The 20717-nt window shown below is 36.3% G+C and overlaps 1 protein-coding gene across 1 annotated transcript; it reads right to left on the bottom strand.

The window, feature by feature from the left end:
- Window positions 1-8366: 8366 nt before the first annotated feature.
- Window positions 8367-9305, bottom strand: LOC125416748 (olfactory receptor 4F6-like). The gene has a single exon (XM_048459895.3). The coding sequence runs from the start codon at window positions 9303-9305 to the stop codon at window positions 8367-8369; it is 939 nt and encodes a 312-aa protein (XP_048315852.3).
- Window positions 9306-20717: the final 11412 nt, after the last annotated feature.

Genomic DNA, 20717 nt, shown 5'->3' with positions numbered 1-20717 from the left:
TAAATACCATTTACCAAAGTTAAATCAAGACCAGGTGAACATTCTAAATAGACCTGTTGTTGCGAAGAACTAGAAGCGGTTATCAAAAACCTCCCGACCAAAAAAAGCCCAGGTTCACATGGTTTCAATGCAGAATTCTACCAGAACTTTCAAGAAGAGCTGATACCTATACTCCTTAAGGTATTTCACAATATAGAAACAGAAGAGTCATTGCCAAACTCTTTTTATGAAGCTACAGTTACCCTGATACCAAAACCACACAAAGACACAACCAAGAAAGAGAATTACAGACCAATCTCACTCATGAACATTGACGCTAAAATACTCAATAAAATACTGGTAAACCGAATCCAAGAATACATTAGAAAAATTATCCATTATGATCAAGTAGGCTTCATTCCAGAGATGCAGTGCTGGTTCAACATACGCAAATCCATCAATGTAATCCATCATATAAATAAACTGAAAGAAAAAAAACATATGATCATCTCATTAGATGCTGAAAAAGCATTTGACAAAATCCAACATCCCTTTGTGATAAAGGTGTTGGAGAGATTGGGAATACAAGGATCATACCTAAATATAATAAAAGCTATTTACAGCAAGCCAACAGCTAACATCAAGCTGAACGGAGAGAAACTCAAAGCCATTCCATTGAAATCAGGAACAAGACAAGGCTGTCCATTCTTCCCATACCTCTTCAATATAGTGCTAGAAGTTCTAGCAATAGCAATACGAAAACATAAGGGGATCAAGGGGATTCGAATTGGAAAAGAAGAAGTTAAACTCTCATTATTTGCAGACGATATGATAGTGTACATAAGCGACCCCAAAAACTCTACCAAAGAACTCCTATAGCTGATAAACCCCTTTAGTAATGTGGCAGGATACAAGATCAACTCCAAAAAATCAGTTGCTCTCCTATACACTAAGGATAAAGAAGCAGGGAGGGAAATCAGAGAAACTTCACCTTTCACGATAGCCACAAATAGCATAAAATATCTGGGGATAACTCTGACCAAGGAAGTGAAAGACCTATTTGACAAGAACATTAAGTCTTTGAAGAAAGAAATTGAAGAGGATACCAGAAAATGGAAATATCTCCCTTGCTCTTGGATTGGGAGGATCAACATAATAAAAATGGTAATTCTAACAAGAGCAATCTATAGATTCAATGCAATCCCCAACAAAATCCCATCAAACTTCTTCACAGACCTTGAGAGAATAATAATTAATTTTATATGGAAAAACAAAAAACCCAGCATAGCCAAAGCAATTGTATATAATAACGGAACGTCTGGAGGTATAACCATCCCTGACTTCAAATTCTATTACACAGCTACAGTATTGAAAACAGCTTGGTACTGGCATAAGAATAGAGAAGTCGACATATGGAATCGAATAGAAGACCCAGATATTAACCCACAAACCTATGAACACTTGATTTTCGACAAGGGGGCTAAAGGTATGCAATGGAAGAAGGATAGCATCTTTAACAAATGGTGCTGGCATAACTGGATGTCAACCTGTAGAAGAATGAAAGTAGATCCATATCTATCACCATGCACTAAAATCAAGACCAAATGGATTAAAGACCTCAACATTAATCTGACCACTTTGAACCAGCTAGAAGAGAAAGTGGGAAGTAGTCTACAAGACATAGGCACAGGAAACCACTTCCTAGGTAGAACCCCAGTAGCACAGACAATAAGAGAATCAATGAATAAATGGGAGCTACTGAGACTGAGAAGCTTCTGTAAAGCAAAGGACACCGTCAGTAAGACAAAAAGACTACCTTCTGACTGGGAGAAGATCTTCACCAACCCCTCATCAGATAAAGGCCTGATCTCTAAAATATACAAAGAACTCAAGAAACTAGACAATAAAACTCTAATTAACCCAATTAAAAAATGGGGTGCTGATCTGAACAGAGAATTCTCAACAGAAGAACTCTGATTGGCCAAAAGACACTTAAGGTCATGCTCAACATCCTTAGCGATCAGGGAAATGCAAATCAAAACAATTTTGAGATACTATCTTACACCTGTCAGAATAGCTAAACTCAAAAACACCAATGATAGCCTATGCTGGAGAGGATGTGGAGAGAGGGGAACTCTCATCCATTGTTGGTGGCAATGCAAACTGTGGAGCCACTGTGGAAATCAGTGTGACGGTTTCTCAGGAAACTGGGAGTCAACCTCCCTCAAGACCCAGCAATTTCACTCTTGGGAATATATCCAAGAGATGCCCTATCATACCACAAAAGCATTTGTTCAACTATGTTCATAGCAGCACAATTTGTAATAGCCAGACCTGGAAACAACCTAGGTGCCCCTCAATAGAAGAATGGTTAAAGAAGGTGTGGAACATATATACATTAGAGTTTTACTCAGCGGTAAAAAACAATGACATCTTGAATTTTGCATGCAAATGGATGGACATAGAAAACGCTTTACAGAGTGAGGTAAGCCAGACCCAAAAAGAAGAATATGGTATGTATTCACTCATAAGTGGACTCTAACCATAATTAAAGGTCTTTGAGCCTTTAATTCGAGATCCTAGGGAAACTAAATAAGGTGAACCTGAAGACAATCATGTACTTATCCTCCTGGAGATTGGCAATAGACAAGAGTCCCAGGTAACCTTGGGTGCATGGGGGTGGGTGGGTGGGAGGGTCGTTGGAAGGGGAGAAAGTTAGAGAGAAGGGAGTAGGGGAGGAATGGGGAAAACTCGGGGGACTGAGATGGGGGGAGGGAGGAAGGATGGATATGGGATCAGGGAAGAATATATTTCAACTAAGAGAGTCATTTTAGGGTTTACAAGAGACTTGATTATAAATGTGATCCCAGGTCCAAGGAGAGATCCCCAGATTGTTCTCTGGACAGAGGAGAGGGTGCCTGAACCGGCCTTGACCTATAACCATACTGATGAAGATTTTGCTTATCACCATAGATCCTTCACCCGACGATGGATGGCGATACAGACGGAAGCCCACATTGGAGCACTGGACTGAGCCCTCCATGTTCCAAATGAGGAGCAGAAGGAGGAAGAACATAAAAAAAACCTCAGGACCGCGAGGTGTGCGATCACCCACTGATACAAGGGGACTGATCTAATGAGAGTTCACCAAGGCCAGTTGGACTAGGACTGAATGAGGACGTGATCCAACCAGATTCTCTGAATGTGGCCGGATTCTCTGAATGTGGCTGGCCCCGAGCCTTTCTGAAAAGCCATTGACAATGACACTGGGACTTGTTTCCTCTGCATATACTGAATTTTTTGGATCCAGTCTGTTTGGATACTCACCTTCCTGGACCTGGAGGGAGCGGGGAGGAACTTGAACTCCCACAGGGCTGGAAGCCCTGACTGTTCTTAGGGATGGAGAGGGAGGAGGAGGGGGAGGGGGGAGTGGGAGGGTGTTGGGAGGAGGGGCGGAAATGGAAACTTTCATTATTTAATAAACTTTGGGAAGAAACAAAAAACAAACAAACAAAAAAACAAAAAAAACCTAAAAAACAAAAAAATTTTAAAAAAGCAAAAAAAGAAAAATACATACAATAACTATATACAATAGTTCATTTGCATTTCACAAATTAAGAGAAGATACTTCATTATATATGCTATCTTAGTGACTCAAATGTTTATACCTATTTCACTTTATATCCTAACTTGTATTACCATACAATTGATAGCTATCAACCTTATATACTTTACATTTCTTTAGTGAGTTTCTTTCCTGTATCTGGAAAAGATAAAAAAAAACTACAACTATTGCTATCTAGTCTTCAATCCATCAGAGACCTGAGAGAGAAAAAATATTAACTGAACAAGCAGGAAATACAAGCAAGTGACCTCAAAACCTGTGAAAAATAACAGAAACAGCTGGCTGAGTGGCCAGTAACCCAAGGCTCCTCTGCAATGTTGGGGTATTCATCTTCAGCCTACAGACCAAGAATATTCTGAAGGTTTTTCTATAAAGCAGGATTTTTGAAGGACCTTCCTACCTTGTCTTGACAAGACCATGAATATTCTAAAGGTTTTTCTATAAAGCAGGATTTTTGAAGGACCTTCCTACCTTGTCTTGACAAGGTTTGACAGTCGCCATCTTTTGTGACCTGCTTGTCCATTTTGTATAACATAATGTCAGCAGTATAGGGAAGGATATTTTCTTGCCCAGGGCTTTACTTCTGTCACAAAGAAAGTAAACTCCGTGTGGAATTTATTTGATGTTCATCATTATCTCTGAAGTATATTGATGTTACCAGGAGCAGACATGTCTCATTGTCATAAAAAAGAACCTATGTTATTAAAACATCTTAAATGCCAGATTCTGTAGATATTGAAAGAGTTTGAAGTTGCCCTATTTGTCTAAAATATATGTTTCTTTAAACTTGAAAACAAAATGTGACCATATGTTCAAATGTAGTTGGTGAATAATTATTAATATGCATTTCTTATTATCCTAAATAATGGGTAATAATAACTTTTAAGTTCTGGAAATTTACATTTCATTGTTAAATGAGCTAGATAGTTACAATACCTTAAGCAAGAATAGAAATATATGTACAGTATGTTCTAACAAAATTAATCTGAAATTTGAATCAATATACAAAATTTGTGTACATTATACAGAAGTCAATCCAATGTAAAATATTTAAAACTAGTAGTTGCTTTTTAAAAATAGATTTAATATCTACCTTTTTTATCTCATCGTATCTATTCCCTCCCTTTTTTCTTTTCAGAGTAGATTGAATAATCTACCCATTTATCCTATTTTATCTGCATTCCACTTTTTTCTTTTCAAAACAAGAACCGTGAATATTATCTGTTTTGTTTAGCATTTATACTGACCATTACCAAACACAACTTGTAACCAATTTCCCTAAATGATGACAAATAGCCATAATCCACTGAACAAACAAAAACCACCTACCCCACCACTTGGAAATGTAGACATTGTGTTCTTAAGTTTACTCCCTGCTATCTGGTGGTGATGGCATCATCAGGGGATCCAGAAAAGAAAAAAAATGGTGTAATTGTCAAGTCCTGGGAGAGATAGCTGTATCATTTGTTGTCCATTCTCTGCATTATGGGAAAGCTTAGGGCTTGTCTCAATTCCTGACTAGAATTGTCTATGAGAATGGATCATCTTAGCTAGCCACCTCAAAATTGCCCTGAGAAGTATTTAGTCCAAAGCCGATCTTTAGATTGTATTTTGCAGCTTAGTAATGTTATCACAGTCATGGTGGGATAGTTGTTGTGGGGCCCCATCCTTTTTTGGAGACTTCAAAGTTCACTGTAAGATGTGGTCATGGTTCACTGCAGAAACTGATAGAAACTCTAACCCAAGATCATACTCAAGAAAGTAGATGAAGTTTTTTAGTACTCTATATAAACATTAATATGACAAAGTATATATATATATACACATGTATATATGTAAATATATGTATATATACATATATATGTGTTTGTGTGTTAATTTTATAAATATTGAGATAACATTTATACCTTAGAAAAAGCTGTTAAAAGTCAAAAAAGGAAGGATTATGAAATTAGTGGAATAAAATGTCTCTAAATTTTGACTTTTCTTTTGTCCCATATCTCACGAGAGACAGAGATTTTAGGTTTTACTTTAACAAGCATGATTGGATTTAGAGAAGGAGAGAGTCACACTCTAACTCCAAAATAGTGTTAATTTTTAATTGGACTGAGATCACAAAAGACCAGTTGCATTATATGTCTGTAGAGAACATCAACAAACATTTAGGAAGATTTATGCAATTTTATCCTGTTACAGATATGATATACAAGTAGGTCAATTTACTCCTTTTCTTGAGACATTATCTCTATATGATTCATTATTTTTATTCAGATGTCATATTAGTTTAGTTTAGTTCTGGTCCCTTAGTTTAAAACTTCCTTTTCTTGAAAAGACAAAACCAAAACCTTCCCCAACCTTAATTTTGGGGAGGTTACCCTTTGGCAAGTTATTTCTGATAAAAATAAAAACATTTGTCAGTTTTATAGGTTAGTTTAGATTAAATGGCCATATTGCTTGATGAAGAAATATCTGTACTTCTTAAGTAGTCTCTCTTATTCAAATGGAATGTTAATCAATTTTGATGGTATCCATAGGTTTATTCTCCTGTGGAAACAAAAAACACCCATTCCACAGTGTAACACATATGCTGATTTCCATACTGAGATCAATAGGTGTTGAAAGTATACAGACTAATTTAGTTCTGTAGATTTTTCTGTTATCTAATGTCTCACCTAAGCAATTGTTCTTTCTTATTAGCATTTAGAGAACTCAAAGTTATAAAAAGTATCAGGCATTCATTTATGGGAGTCTTTATTATCCTTTTCTGTTTATTTCACATATACTTTAGAGCTCAATTTGAGCTTTCTATAACAACTTACCTTAGAGTATTGCGTGGTATACCTGCAATATGTTTTATATTATAATAAGCAAAAATCTGCTTCATTTTCTTAGAGACATATGCTGGAACATTGTCAGTTTTAATTAGTACACCCATAATGACCATAACTTCTAGCAAATGTGTGATTACCAATTCAGCCTTTTCTGAACTCAAAGCAGTTTCCCTTTGAGAATCTGAATAGGTATCAAGGGTGTAGTATGCATATTTTAATTTTTCAAATTCTACAAAATGGAACATATTCATCTGTCAGATTTCATTCCTTGAATAACATTTCCACTACTTCCTGCAGATATTGAAGTTTAGTTTTATAAAGTACAAGTAGGACATTTCTTTATAATTTCCTTGATTTATTACTTAATAGGGGAAAAATCTTCTTTTTAAACCATTGGTATTGACAAGACATTTTTAATAAAATTCTGTGGACTCCAGAATGTTTTTCATCAAGAGTTGATCAATTTTTTCCTTACTTTGTGCTAGGTGGCCTGACAGACCTGTTTCGGATCAGATGTATGTTAATATATATGGGATAATTCATACTCTTGATGATTTACATAACTGAATAAACAATGAAGTCCCATAAAAATATTCAACAAGTGGGACATTGTTGGGACATTGCAGAAACCTATAGGTGTATTTTCCTTAATTCCCTGAGCCACGTTTTTCATTACTGAAGCTGCTGGTCTCATATGCCTGTCCCTGACCCTTTTCAAATAATTGCCAAACACACTGTCAACTTATAGAAAATCAATATATGCCCACAAAGTCCCCCACAGAGGATGTAGGGCAGGGTAAATAGCTTCTGACATCCCCAGATATGGTTGATTGACTCCAGGTTGCCAAGCAACACTGGAAAATATTGATGTGATCATGTACAAGAGCAAACTTCTTGTACTGCTAACAATCCTGGAGTTTAAGGGAGTTCATTGTGCATGTAACGCCTTCTTCTTCTGACCATTTCTCCAGGAAAACAAATCCTTTGTCCAGTAAATATCCATGTCACCTCACACAAGTCTGTGCCCCCTTCCTCAACTTCCATCTCCAACCCCTCTCCCCTCATCTTTTCTACTCTCCTATTACTCCCTCTTCTCTCCCTCCTTGGTTCACACAACCTTAAACTCTATGTTTTTCTTTTCCATGTTCCACTACCCCGTTTTGAATACCACTTTTCTCTCCAGGGAGCTGTTAGACTTTGAAGTAGCAGTCCCTTCACCATAAATCGCCCCTCTCCCACCCACCCCTTCCCCCAATTCCTAAATTAGATCATCTCTTCAAATGCACCTCCGGTAGGTATAGTCTAGTTCTGGGCCATTCTATATTACTTCCTTCTTTCTGACCCCATTTCACTACATGTTTCTCAAAGAATCCAAATTTCATTTATTTACTACTGATCTTCACCGACACCATAGAGTCTTGCCATTCACTTATTCACCACACACACAAAGCAAAAAGCAAGAAGAATGTGATAATGCACATTTTAATCCTAGTGCTATGGATGTTGATACAATTAGATTTTGAGTTTGAGGCCTGCTTTGATTAAACTTAGACCCAAACAAGAAAAATAGTACAGGAAACACTGGGAGACAAAGATGAATTTTTCAAGTGTGAAAACAATATATGTTTTGTTACTTTCATTTCCTCTAGTGATTTCTAAATATCATAAAAATGTGTTTCATAATAGCCAGTAAATATGTAAACAATAAATAACTAAATGCAATGTATAAATGACATGCACCCAATAAGTATGTGACATTTCATGGCTAATTAACAAAAACATAGGTGATGATTTCATTACCAACTTGAAATAAATTATTCAAGTTTATCAAGTTGATGGAGTAGGAATAATAAATCACATCAAAGCAGAGAAAGTCATTTATCATTTGTGTTTATAATTGAGTATACAGGTTGTACATTCTTCTGGGAAATTTAGCAGATAACTTTCCTGCTCAGGAGCTGCTTACTCAGTCTCCTCATTGCCACCTTCATGTCTTTGTTCCTAAGTGTGTAAATTGCAGGGTTCAGGATGGGCGTAATCATGAAGTCCAGAATGGCAAGAAACTTATCGACTGGTACAGTAGGAAATGGCCACATGTACACGAAGATACATGGTCCAAAGAACAAAACCACCACAGAAATGTGGGCAGAAAGTGTAGAGAGGGCTTTGGACAAACTGCCCAAGGACTGTTTCCATACAGTGAACAGTATGATGATGTAAGAGACAATCAGTAAGAAGAAGGTACAGACAGATATTAGTCCACTGTCAGCAGTAACCAAGAACTCCATCCTGTAGGTGTCTATGCAAGCCAATTTGATGAACCTAGGAAGGTCACAATAAAAACTATCTATCTCATTTGAATTGCAAAAAGGCAAATTGACAACAAAAGCTAATTGAGCCACTGAATGAATGAGACCAATAATCCAGGTACCAATCAGAAGCAAAATGCACTTCCGTGGGCTCATGATGGTCTGGTAGTGTAGGGGCTTGCATATGGCCACATATCTGTCCCAGGCCATAGCTACCAGCAACACCATCTCACATCCTCCCAGGACATGAAGGACAAACATTTGAAAGATACAGCCCTGGAATGAAATGGTGCTGTGATTGGAGTATAAATCAGAAATCAATTTAGGAACAGCTGAAGTAGAAAAACATAAGTCAACAAATGAAAGATTAGCTAAAAGGAAGTACATAGGTGAATGTAAATGGGGGTCAAAGATAATTGTAAGCATAACAGAGAAATTTCCTAGAACAATTGTTGCATATGATAATGTAGAACATGCAAAGAGGAAAATCTGTGTTGGTCTGTAGATTGATAATCCCAGGAATATAAACTCAGATACTTCAGAATAATTTGCTTCATTCATTCTTGAGTTATCTACAATGCTCAAAACAAAACAGGCAAAGCAGTTACCAGAATGATAACCTAGCAGTTGAAAGCATTATTTGTGAATTCATTACAATAAAGTGACAGTATATCAGAAAACATCCTTTAAAATAAATGATTATTGAAAAACACTCTTAAATTGTTTTATAATATGTATTAATAAAACAATTCCCCCTAGTCTTCTATATTTTGAAGATTTAATATCTCTATTATTCTTATATCCATTATGAATATATACTGTTTTCCAAATACTATGTTATATCCTCTGGCAAGACAAAAATTTTGTTCTTTGCAGAATTATAAGCAGGTTGACTATCTGCTTTAAATACAAAACAGTAAAAATCTTTAAGTACAAAGAAAACATTTATAACTAAGATTAAGAGAAAACACAGGGGAAGTGTTGGTTTATATCAGTGGACTCTGCCTACAATCTGCCAAACAGTAGTCATTACCTCTGAAGATGATTTAGAATGTCCAAGGTTTATGTCCTCTTCAGTGGCCACGGGACAAGGGAAGTGCATCAAGAGTAAAGTAAGCACTTGTATTCAGAACTTGCTGCTTTATTTTACTAAAAATCTCATACTCACCATATAAACATAAAGTTACTTTTGTACTATCTGAAGAAATATAAACAGAAGGGTAAAGGTAACTGATTTCCATTGTGTTGTAAGATTCTTCATAATCTGATGAAGTTCTGTGAAAAACACCTCGAGGGGAAAAAAGAGTTTCATACATTGAAAATTGGAATAGCTTGATATAATTTCTTTCTTCTCTTTCTTTCTTTCTTTTTTCCTTCCTTCCTTCCTTCCTTCCTTCCTTCCTTCCTTCCTTCCTTGCTTCTTTCTTTTCTTTTCTTTTTTTGAGACTGGATTTTTGTTTAGCTTTTTCAGCCTGTCCTGGAACTTGCAAACCAGGGTGGTCTCAAACTCACAGATATGGGCCTGCCTCTGTCTCCTGAGTGCTGGGTTTACAGGCATGCACCACCACCACCTGGCCTTGGTATGATTTTTTTAACTGATACTTTCAAAAGAATATCAAAACTCCAACTACAGGGGAAAAATCAATATTATATAAAATGTGAATAATATATTTTCATAAAATTGTTATAAAACAAAATACATAAGAAGTTTATATTTAAGAAGTACATTTCTCTGTAAAACAGAGGATGATTCTGTCATACTTTATTTTTGTTTTACTGTGGATGGAGTTATTAGTTTAAAGGATACAAAACTGACATTTCTTCAGTTCAAAAAAGATATATAAATTTTATGTAACCTAACATATAATTTTTCCTTTTCAGTCTTGTTAAATACTTAATTTTTAGGCAACCAAATCAAATAAATTCTTTTTAGCTCACACATAACTGACAACCTTGGTTTCTAAACTTGTAATTCCACTTTCAAGCTTTTCTAGACTCGGCACTGACAATGAACTTGTCATTTACTCTCCTATGTGTCATTTTCCACCTAGCCTGGGTCTACTTGAAAAGGATTCTTATATTGCATAGTCACACAGTAGAATATATTGATGCAAACACATCAGGGACTCATTGAAATAGAAATCAAGTTCTGTGTGGCAAAACCAGACATGAAGAGGCATTATGATGGTTAGAATGTAGGAGTACAAATCAAAGCAAAACAAAACACTGCAGGCTTAAAAAGAAAAGGGCCACTTAGTGATGATTATACAGGTAGTGACTAGGGAACATTGGAGAAGAATTCAGTGATCAGTTCATTATTGAACCAGAAGAGAAAAACAGTAGTTTTCCACAATGTTATGACACATATTAGAAAGGATATATAGGTTAACCTTTATTTGAACGATGTACAATATATCAAAATTCTCATGGTAAATACATTTTATATATAAGTTAAATCTTTATAATTTAAATTCAAGAAAAAACTAAGCACTAAGCAAGGGATGAAGGCACAATGATAGATGTAAATCACAATATAGTTTTTCCTTCAAAGGAGCTTTAATTAGTCCTAAGAGTTGTGGTCATTCATTGTGAGGAATATAAAGCATGTACATTCAAAAGGAAAAAGTCACACATTTTGTATTTCCAAAGAAAAGTCAGAGAAAAGCAACAAAATCAAAAGTCAGGACTCAGGAGATGGTTCAGTTTGTAAAGTTTTTGCTGTTTAAGAATTAATTCTTTAATGTCACCTCAGGATTCCAGGTTAAAAATCAAAGCACAGCAATGTGAGTTTCTAATTCCAGTATGCAGACAGGCAGATCCCCAAATTTCCCTGGCTGAACCAATCTAATCAAATTCTTGAACCCCACTCCAGTGAGAGTCCCCGTCTCTCCCATACATACTCAAACAAACCAAGATATTTGAAAAAGAGCAATGATCATTGTTCTCTTGCATCCGCACACAGCTGTACTGATACATGGACAAACATACCCACGCATTCACAAACACTGAGAGAAAACAATATAATTAACTTTATATTCTATTTTTGTTTCTAAATGACTATGCAACTGAACAGCTTATATTGACTTCCTTTTCTATGTCAGTCTGTTCTTTGTTACATTTTTATTATGGTTTGGAAAACTACCGCCATTTATATTGATATTATAATGTTTGATACAAGGATTAAAGTATTCATGCTGCAAGGAGTAGATCTCATTTTAAGGATAAGGAAGAAACACAGTGGGCAACAGAGTTATTAATAATCAATCTTATCAGTCATTAGTAGTTATCTTTTAGTTTAAGAAGCAGTGTAATCAAGAAAAAAGATCAACAAAGGGTGATAAGGCATAGATGAGAGAAATAACTCTCAGTATTACCAATACTACAGAACAAAGAGTTTTCTTTCACTCTTAAATTATGTTAAGAAAATTTATTAAAATGTGATACCAAGTTGATTTCTAGAAAACTAATCCCAGTGAGAGTTTAATGCTTAAGTGAGCAACATTTATAACATTTATCTTATTAATGTTGAATAGCTCAAACCTCTTAGTTACATAACTGTGCATATATGCAATGGAATAATTTAAAGTTATTAGATAAACTCATTTTATATATGTAAGTCTGAAAATGTTTTCAGTTTGAAAATTGGAGAGTATAAAGTTAAATAGATCAAGATGAACATCCCTACACATTCAATAGTTTAATGTCAAAACCACTCAAACATACTTTAGAAATTATAACAAAGAATACCAATATGAAAAAAGTGATTTTTCTCATAAAATATCACAAGTTACTTAATAAAATACTTTCTCAGAAAGAGTTTTATCACTAATATTAAAGTTTTTTGTGAGCAATCTATTGTTAGTTTTCTCTAAAATATTCTCATCCTTTAGTTAGCTGATACTAATAAGGAAGTAGATGAGAAGGAAAAGAATAGAGAAGATGGACATGAACACAGAGCAGAAAGAAACGGGAAATTTGAAACAAGCAAGAAAATATACCATAAACACTAAAGGGAAAAGAGATGAAAAGAACACTACTGAAATATTTCTTGACGTTTCTCTGCTCTACTCATTGCTTAAAATCTTGTGAACTCTGCATGCAGACATTTTCTGTATAGCAGAATAGTTCTTGGCACCCTCCTTCTTTCTATCTCTGCAGCCTCGCTTCCATACCATCTCAAGCACACTTTGTTCTTTTATGACTGTACGTGTTTCCTTATTTTACTTAAAAGATCACTTTATGTTCTTGTTTAGCTGATTACTTCTTATTGCAAAAGTCTTTTCTCTGTCAGTTCACTAAAAATGTCTTTCTACTTAGTTCTGGATCAAATAGCCTTTCTCTACACTTTAACATCATACTTGTAAACATGTTATATTTCCTATTCCATACAATAATTTACAATGACTATTCTCTTAGTGCCATACTAAGTCCATGAAGTTCTGAAAACAAGGGAATGTATCTTTTTAAGAAATCCTGGTTCATGGTTAAGTGAGTTTGAGATAGTCAATTATATAAAATACAAGGATAATTGATTATACTGTTTGATTGATGTTGAACCTTTGCCTTCTATCTTAAAGCCACTGAAATCTGATTCCAAAAGAATTATCAATTATTCCTCTGGAAATTATCATATACCTATGACTGATGTCAAGATAACCACTTTAAAGCAAGTTTCTAAGACCTTAACTAGGATTTATGGAAATACAATAGAGAGCAGTTCTCAAGAAAAGCAAGGCAAAAACTTAATAGAGTAAGGAGTGAAAATTCTGACTTCTCTGTGGAAGTCCAGTAAAAGTGAAGGTTCAATAAAGGCTTTTAAATAAATATTTCAACAAAGAATAAAATGTTTTGTTGTTCTGACCTGAGACATATACATTATATACACAAGAAAAATAACTGCTAAATTTAGTAGGCTATTGACTAATTATAGAATCACCACTTACCTGATTAATGAGAATAAAGGCAACAGAAATCCCTATTTCCAATACTATTCAGTCTTTTAATAAACATGCTTGGTACTGGGTGGAGTCTTTGGCAATGTGAAGGCTGATGGACTGGTTTCCTAAGACTTTTATCATGGGAATTCCACTATTATAACCCTGTGGATTCAAAGGGTAAATGTTGAAAATTTTGTTAAGAAATTGAGTGAAAACCAAAGAAAATTCCATTTAGAAAAGCATAATAGCATAATAGCCAGGACATTCAGTTAATGACATATAATTCAATAATAATTCCTGATTCTTGAATCCTGCTCCAAGAATTTAAAGCTGCTGTAGGACACAGGGAGAAGATGTATTAATTATAAATAGCTTGACTCTGTGAATCAGCATTACAGCCCTCACCAAGAATAAATAATTATAGTTTTCCTTAGATATGATAAAAGATAAAGTAGATATAAATATTATAACTGTAATTCTTGCTTGATACCTATTTTGTTGTATGTAATTTTTCTTTGATAAAGTTAAAACCTTCCTTTTTATTAAAACAGAAAAGGAGAGGTGATGTGAGATTCCCCTCTGTATATTGTAAATGCCATTGGTTAATAAAGAAACTGGCTTGTCATGATAGAGTAGAACAGAGCTAGGCAGGGAAAATGAAACTGAATGCTGAGAGAAAGAAGGGTGGAGTTGGAGAGAAGTCGTGGAGCCATGGTTGGAGATAGACACACTGAAACTTTGGTGGTATGGCACAACCTCAAGGTGATCCACAGATTAATGGAAATGGGTTAAATTAGGATGTAAGAGTAAACCAATATGTAGTTAGAGCTAATAGGCCAAGCAGTAATTTAATTAATAAAGTTTTTGTGATTAGTTTAGGAGTACGGGCAGCCAGCTGGGAAACACACAAATGGCCTCCCACTACTTGCTACACATTTCTCATCATTTGAGTGGAATGCAGACATGTGGGCATCAATTTTTTGGCATACAAAAGAGTTCTATAATAGCCTAAAATGGAGTATAACAGTGGTTTATTTATATGGGGATAAACTCTCTCTCTCTCTCTCTATCTCTCTCTTTCTCTCTCTCTCTCTGTCTCTCTTTCTCTCTCTCTCTCTCTCTCTCTCACACACACACACACACACACACGTTATATTTTCCCAAATGTGACTTGTTTGTCTGTATGTATGTTTTCTGGGATGGACATTCGTTGTTCAATAACGAGTTGATGTGCTATAGGAAGACTATCAAACATTCAGTATTTTTTATTTCCCTGTAGTGTTTATTTTATTTATTATGTACTTTTTATTTATTTTGTATTCTAACCAGGTTTTCTTCCCTCCTCTCCTCCCAGTCCCTCCTTCGAATTTCCCTCTGTTCCTAACCCTCAATCCTCTTCCTTCATTTCTTTCAAAAAAAGGTAGGTTTTGACACCTTCCTCTCTTTCTCCCTTCCCCCTGGGGCCACAAGATCTCCCCAGAGCTGCTCCCTTGCATGCTGAGCCTGGGCTGTGGGCTCAGTTGGGCAGGGGCAGTTCCTGTGCTTTGAGAGCCTGCCTGAGGACAGGCAGGCCCTGAATCAGCTCAGCCACATTCCTGGCCAGCAAGAGACAGTGAACTTCTAGCAGACATCCATTGGAGGAGGGGTGAGTTTGCTCCTGACCCGAGGGCTTCGGCTAGGAGGAATTCAGACTTTCCCCGCCCCCCTCGACTTTCTGGTCGCATGCAGTGGTGGCTCTACCCTGCGGAGCTCTCCTGAATCCCATACCAGCCTTCATCCAGGTACACCTTCCTCTCTTCCCCTCTTTCCCCTGGGGCCACAAGATCTCCCCAGAGCAGCTCCCTTGCGCGCTGGGCCAGGGCTGTGAGTGCAACCCGGCAGGAGGGAGTGCCTGTGTTACAATAGACTGCCTGAGGAAAGGTAAACCTTCGGTCAGTGAAGTATCTGCCCAACAAGGGAACCTGACGTGGTACAAGAAGATACGATACAGAGCAGTTGAAGGAAGAGATGGGCAGACACCAAGGCAAGAACTCCTCCAACAATCTAAAAAACAACATGAAATCACCAGATCCCAATGACCCTAGAGTAGAAGGACTTGAACCTCTTAATTCAGAAGAAGTGGAAAAAAGTGACATTATGAAAACAATAGAGTCCCTTAAACAGGATATGAATAATTCCCTTAAAGAACTGAATGAGAAGTACAACAAAAAGATTGAAGAAATGAGTAAAGAAATGGATGAGAAGTATAACAAAAAGTCTGAAGAAATGAGTAAATCCGTGAATGATACACTGGGAAACCAAGAAAAAACAATCAAACAGGTAATGGAAACAGTTCAAGAATTGAAAACTGAAATGGAGGCAATGAAGAAAACACAAACCGAGGGCCGGCTGGATATGAAAAATCTAGGTAAACAAACAGAAACTACAGAATCAAGCATAACCAATAGGATACAAGAGATGGAAGAATGAATCTCAGAGTCTGAAGACACCATAGAGAAAATAAACACTCAGATCAAAGAAAACAGCAAATCCAACAAATTCTCATCACAAAACATTCAAGAAATCTGGGACACAGTAAAAAAACCAAATCTAAGAATAATAGGGATTGAAGAAGGAGAACTGCAGACCAAAGGCCTAGAAAATATATTCAACAAAATTATAGAAGAAAACTTTCCCAACCTAAAGAAGGATATTCCTATGAAGGTTCAAGAAGCATACAGAACACCGAATAGACTGGATCAAAAAAAAATCCCCTCACCATATAATAATCAAAACATAAAACATACAGATTAAAGAAAGAATACTAAGAGCTGCAAAGGAAAAAGGTCAAGTAACTTATAAAGGTAAACCTATCAGACTTACACCGAACTTCTCTATGGAAACCATGAAAGCCAGAAGGTCCTGGATAGAGGTACTGCAGAAACAAAGAGACCATGGATGCAAGCCCAGACTAATATACCCAGCCAAGCTATCATTCACTATCAATGGAGAAAACAGAATATTCCAGGATAAGAACAAATTTAAACAATTCGTAGCCAAAAACCCAGCCTTACAGAAAGTAATAGAAGGAAAATCACAACTTAAGGAATCCAACATTGCCAACACTGCCTACAATAACTCAAACATCTAGCGACCCTTCACGAGCTTAACTCAAAGAAGGGACAAAAATGAACTCTATTAAACAAACAAACAAAAAATAATAACCGGAGTCAACAACCACTGGTCATTAATATCACTTAATATTAATGGACTCAATTCACCTATAAAAAGGCACAGACTAAGAGATTGGATACGAAAACAGGATCCAACATTCTACTGTTTACAAGAAACACACCTCAACCACAAAGACAGACATCTACTCAGAGTAAAGGGCTGGGAAAAGGTTTTCCAAGCAAATAGACCTGAGAAAAAAGCAGGCGTGGCCATTCTAATATCTAACAAAATTGACTTCAAACTAAAATCAATCAGAAGAGATGGAGACGGACACTTTATGCTCATAACAGGAACAGTTCATCAGGAGGAAGTCTCAATCCTGAATATCTATGACCCTAATATAAAGCCTCCTACTTATGTAAAAGAAACACTTCTAGAACGCAAGGCAGTCATCAATCCACAGACACTAATAGTAGGAGACTTCAACACTCCTCTCTCACCAACGGACCAGTCAATCAGACAGAAACCTTGCAGAGAAATAAGAGAATTATTGGAGGTATTGAATCAAATGGACTTAACAGACATCCATAGAACATTCCACCCAAATAGGAAAGAATATACCTTCTTCTCTGCAGCTCATGGAACCTTCTCGAAAATTGACCACATACTAGGTAACAAAGCAAACTTCCACAGATACAAAAAAATATTAGTAACCACCTGTGTCTTGTCAGACCACCATGGATTAAAGTTAGAATTCAACAACAGTGCTACCCCGAGGAAGCCAACAAATTCATGGAAGTTAAACAGTCAACAACTGAATCACCCTTGGGTCAAGGAAGAAATAAAGTAAGAAATTAAAGTCTTCCTTGAATTTACTGAAAATAAAGACACAACATATTCAAACCTATGGGACACTATGAAAGCAGTGCTAAGAGAAAAGTTCATAGCACTAAGTGCCCAATTAAAGAAAATGGAGAAAGCACACATTGGAGACTTAACAGCACACTTGAAAGCTCTAGAAAAAAAAGAAGCTGATACACCCAAGAGGTCTAGCAGACTGGAAATAATCAAACCGAGGGCTGAAATCAACAAAATAGAAACACAGAAAACAATCCAAAGAATCAATGAATCAAAAAGCTGGATCTTGGAGAAAATCAACAAGATTGACAAACCCCTATCCAAATTAATCAAATGGCAGAGAGAGAACATGCAAATTAATAAGATCAGAAATGAAAAGGGGGACATAAACACAGACATAGAGGAAAATAGAGAATCATTAGATCTTACTAGGAAAATTTATATGCCACAAAGTTGGAAAATGTAAAAGAAATGGACATTTTTTTAGATAAGTACCATATACCAAAGTTGAACCAAGACTAGGTGAACAATCTAAATAGACCTGTCAGTCGTGAAGAATTAGAAGCTGTTATCAAAAATCTCCCTACCAAAAAAAGTCCAGGACCAGATGGTTTCAATGCAGAATTCTACCAGAACTTCCAGGAAGAGCTAATACCTATACTCCTTAATGTATTTCACAATATAGAAATAGTAGAATCATTGCCAAACACTTTTTATGAAGCTACAGTTACTCTGATACCAAAACCACACAAAGACACAACCAAGAAAGAGAATTACAGACCAATCTCACTCATGAACATTGACGCAAAATTACTCAATAAAATACTGGCAAACCGAATCCAAGAATACATTAGAAAAATCATCCATTATGATCAAGTGGGCTTCATCCCAGAGATGCAGGGTTCGCTCAACATACACAAATCTATCAATGTAATCCATCATATAAAAAAAACTGAAATAAAAAAACCATATGGTCATTTCATTGGATGCTGAAAAAGCATTTGACAAAATTCAACACCCCTTTATGATAAGGGTATTGGAGAGATTGGGTTTACGAGGATCATACCTAAATAAAATAAAAGCTATTTACAGCAAGCCGACAGCTAACATCAAATTGAACGGAGAGAAACTCAAAGCCATTCCACTAAAATCAGGAACACGACAAGGCTGTCCACTCTCTCCATACCTCTTCAATATAGTGCTTGGAGTTCTAGCAATAGCAATAAGACAACATAAGGGGATCAAGGGGATTCGAACTGGAAACGATGAAGTTAAGCTCTCGTTATTTGCAGACGATATGATAGTTTACATAAGCGACCCCAAAAACTCTACCAAAGAACTCCTACATTTGATAAACACCTTTAGTAATGTGGCAGGATATAAGATCAACTCCAAAAAATCGGTCGCCCTCCTATACACAAAGGACAAAGAAGCAGAGAGGGAAATCAGAGAAACATCACCTTTCATGATAGCCACAAATAGCATAAAATATCTTGGGGTAACTCTAACCAAGGAAGTGAAAGACCTATTTGACAAGAACTTTAAGTCCTTGAAGAAAAAATTGAGGAGGATACCAGAAAATGGAAAGACCTTCCCTGCTCTTGGATTGGGAGAATAAACATAGTAAAAAATGGCAATTCTACCAAAAGCAATCTATAGATTCAATGCAATTCCCATCAAAATCCCACCATACTTCTTTACAGACCTTGAGAGAACAATAATCAAGTTTATATGGAAAAACAAAAAACCCAGGATAGCCAAAACAATCTTCTACAATAAAGGAACTTCTGGAGGCATTACCATCCCTGACTTCAAAAACTATTACAGAGCAACAGTGTTGAAAAAAGCTTGGTATTGGCTTAACAACAGAGAAGTCAACCTATGGAATCGAATTGAAGACCCGGGTATTAACCCACAAACTTATGAACACCTGATTTTTGAAAAGGGAGCTAAAGGAATACAATGGAAGAAAGATAGCATCTTTAACAAACTGTGCTGGCATAATTGGATGTCAATCTGTAGAAGAATGAAAATAGATCCATATCTATCACCATGCACAAAACTCAGGTCCAAATGGATTAAAGGCATCAACATTAATCCAACAACTTTGAACCTGATAGAAGAGAAAGTGGGAAGTAGTCTACAAGATATAGGCACAGGAGACCACTTCCTAAGCAGAACCCCAGGAGTGCAGACAATAAGAGAAACAATGAATAAATGGGACCTACTGAAACTGAGAAGCTTCTGTAAAGCAAAGGACACTGTCAGTAAGACAAAAAGGCTACTTTCCAACTGGGAGAAGATCTTCACAAACCCCTCATCAGACAAAGGTCTGATCTCCAAAATATACAAAGAACTCAAGAAACTAGACACTAAAACTCTAATTAACCCAATTAAAAATGAGGTACTGATCTGAACAGAGAATTCACAACAGATGAACTTCGAATGGCCAAAAGGCACTTAAGGTCATGCTCAACCTCCTTAGCGATCAGGGAAAAGCAAATCAAAACAATTTGAGATATCATCTTACACCTGTCAGAATAGCCAAACTCAAAAACACCTATGATAGCCAATGCTGGAGAGGATGTGGAATGAGTGGAACTCTCATCCGATGTTGGTGGGAATGCAAACTTGTGCAGCCACTGTGGAAATCAGTGATTCGGTTTCTCAGGAAACTGGGAGTCAACCTCCCTCAGGACTCAGCAATTCCACTCTTGGGAATATACCCAAGAGATTCCCTAACATACTTCAAAAGCATTTGTTCAACTCTGTTCATAGCAGCACTATTTCTAATAGCCAGAACCTGGAAACAACCTAGGTGCCCCTCAATAGAAGAATGGTTAAAAAGGGAGTGGAACATATACACATTAGAGTTTTACTCAGCGGTAAAAAACAATGACATCTTGAATTTTGCATGCAAATGGATGGAAATAGAAAACGCTTTACTGAGTGAGGTAAGCCAGACCCAAAAAGAGGAACACGGTATATATTCACTCATAAATGGATTCTAACCATAATTAAAGGT

Source organism: Myodes glareolus, chromosome 10, assembly GCF_982192425.1.
Source record: "Myodes glareolus chromosome 10, mMyoGla1.1, whole genome shotgun sequence".
In the NCBI taxonomy this organism is placed as follows: domain Eukaryota; kingdom Metazoa; phylum Chordata; class Mammalia; order Rodentia; family Cricetidae; genus Myodes; species Myodes glareolus.
This window is presented reverse-complemented; position numbering and strand designations above follow the sequence as displayed.

Coding starts and splice junctions, on each gene's coding strand:
- LOC125416748 (XM_048459895.3), bottom strand. CDS start 9,305: ATGAATGAAGCAAATTATTCTGAAGTATCTGAGTTTATATTCCTGGGA.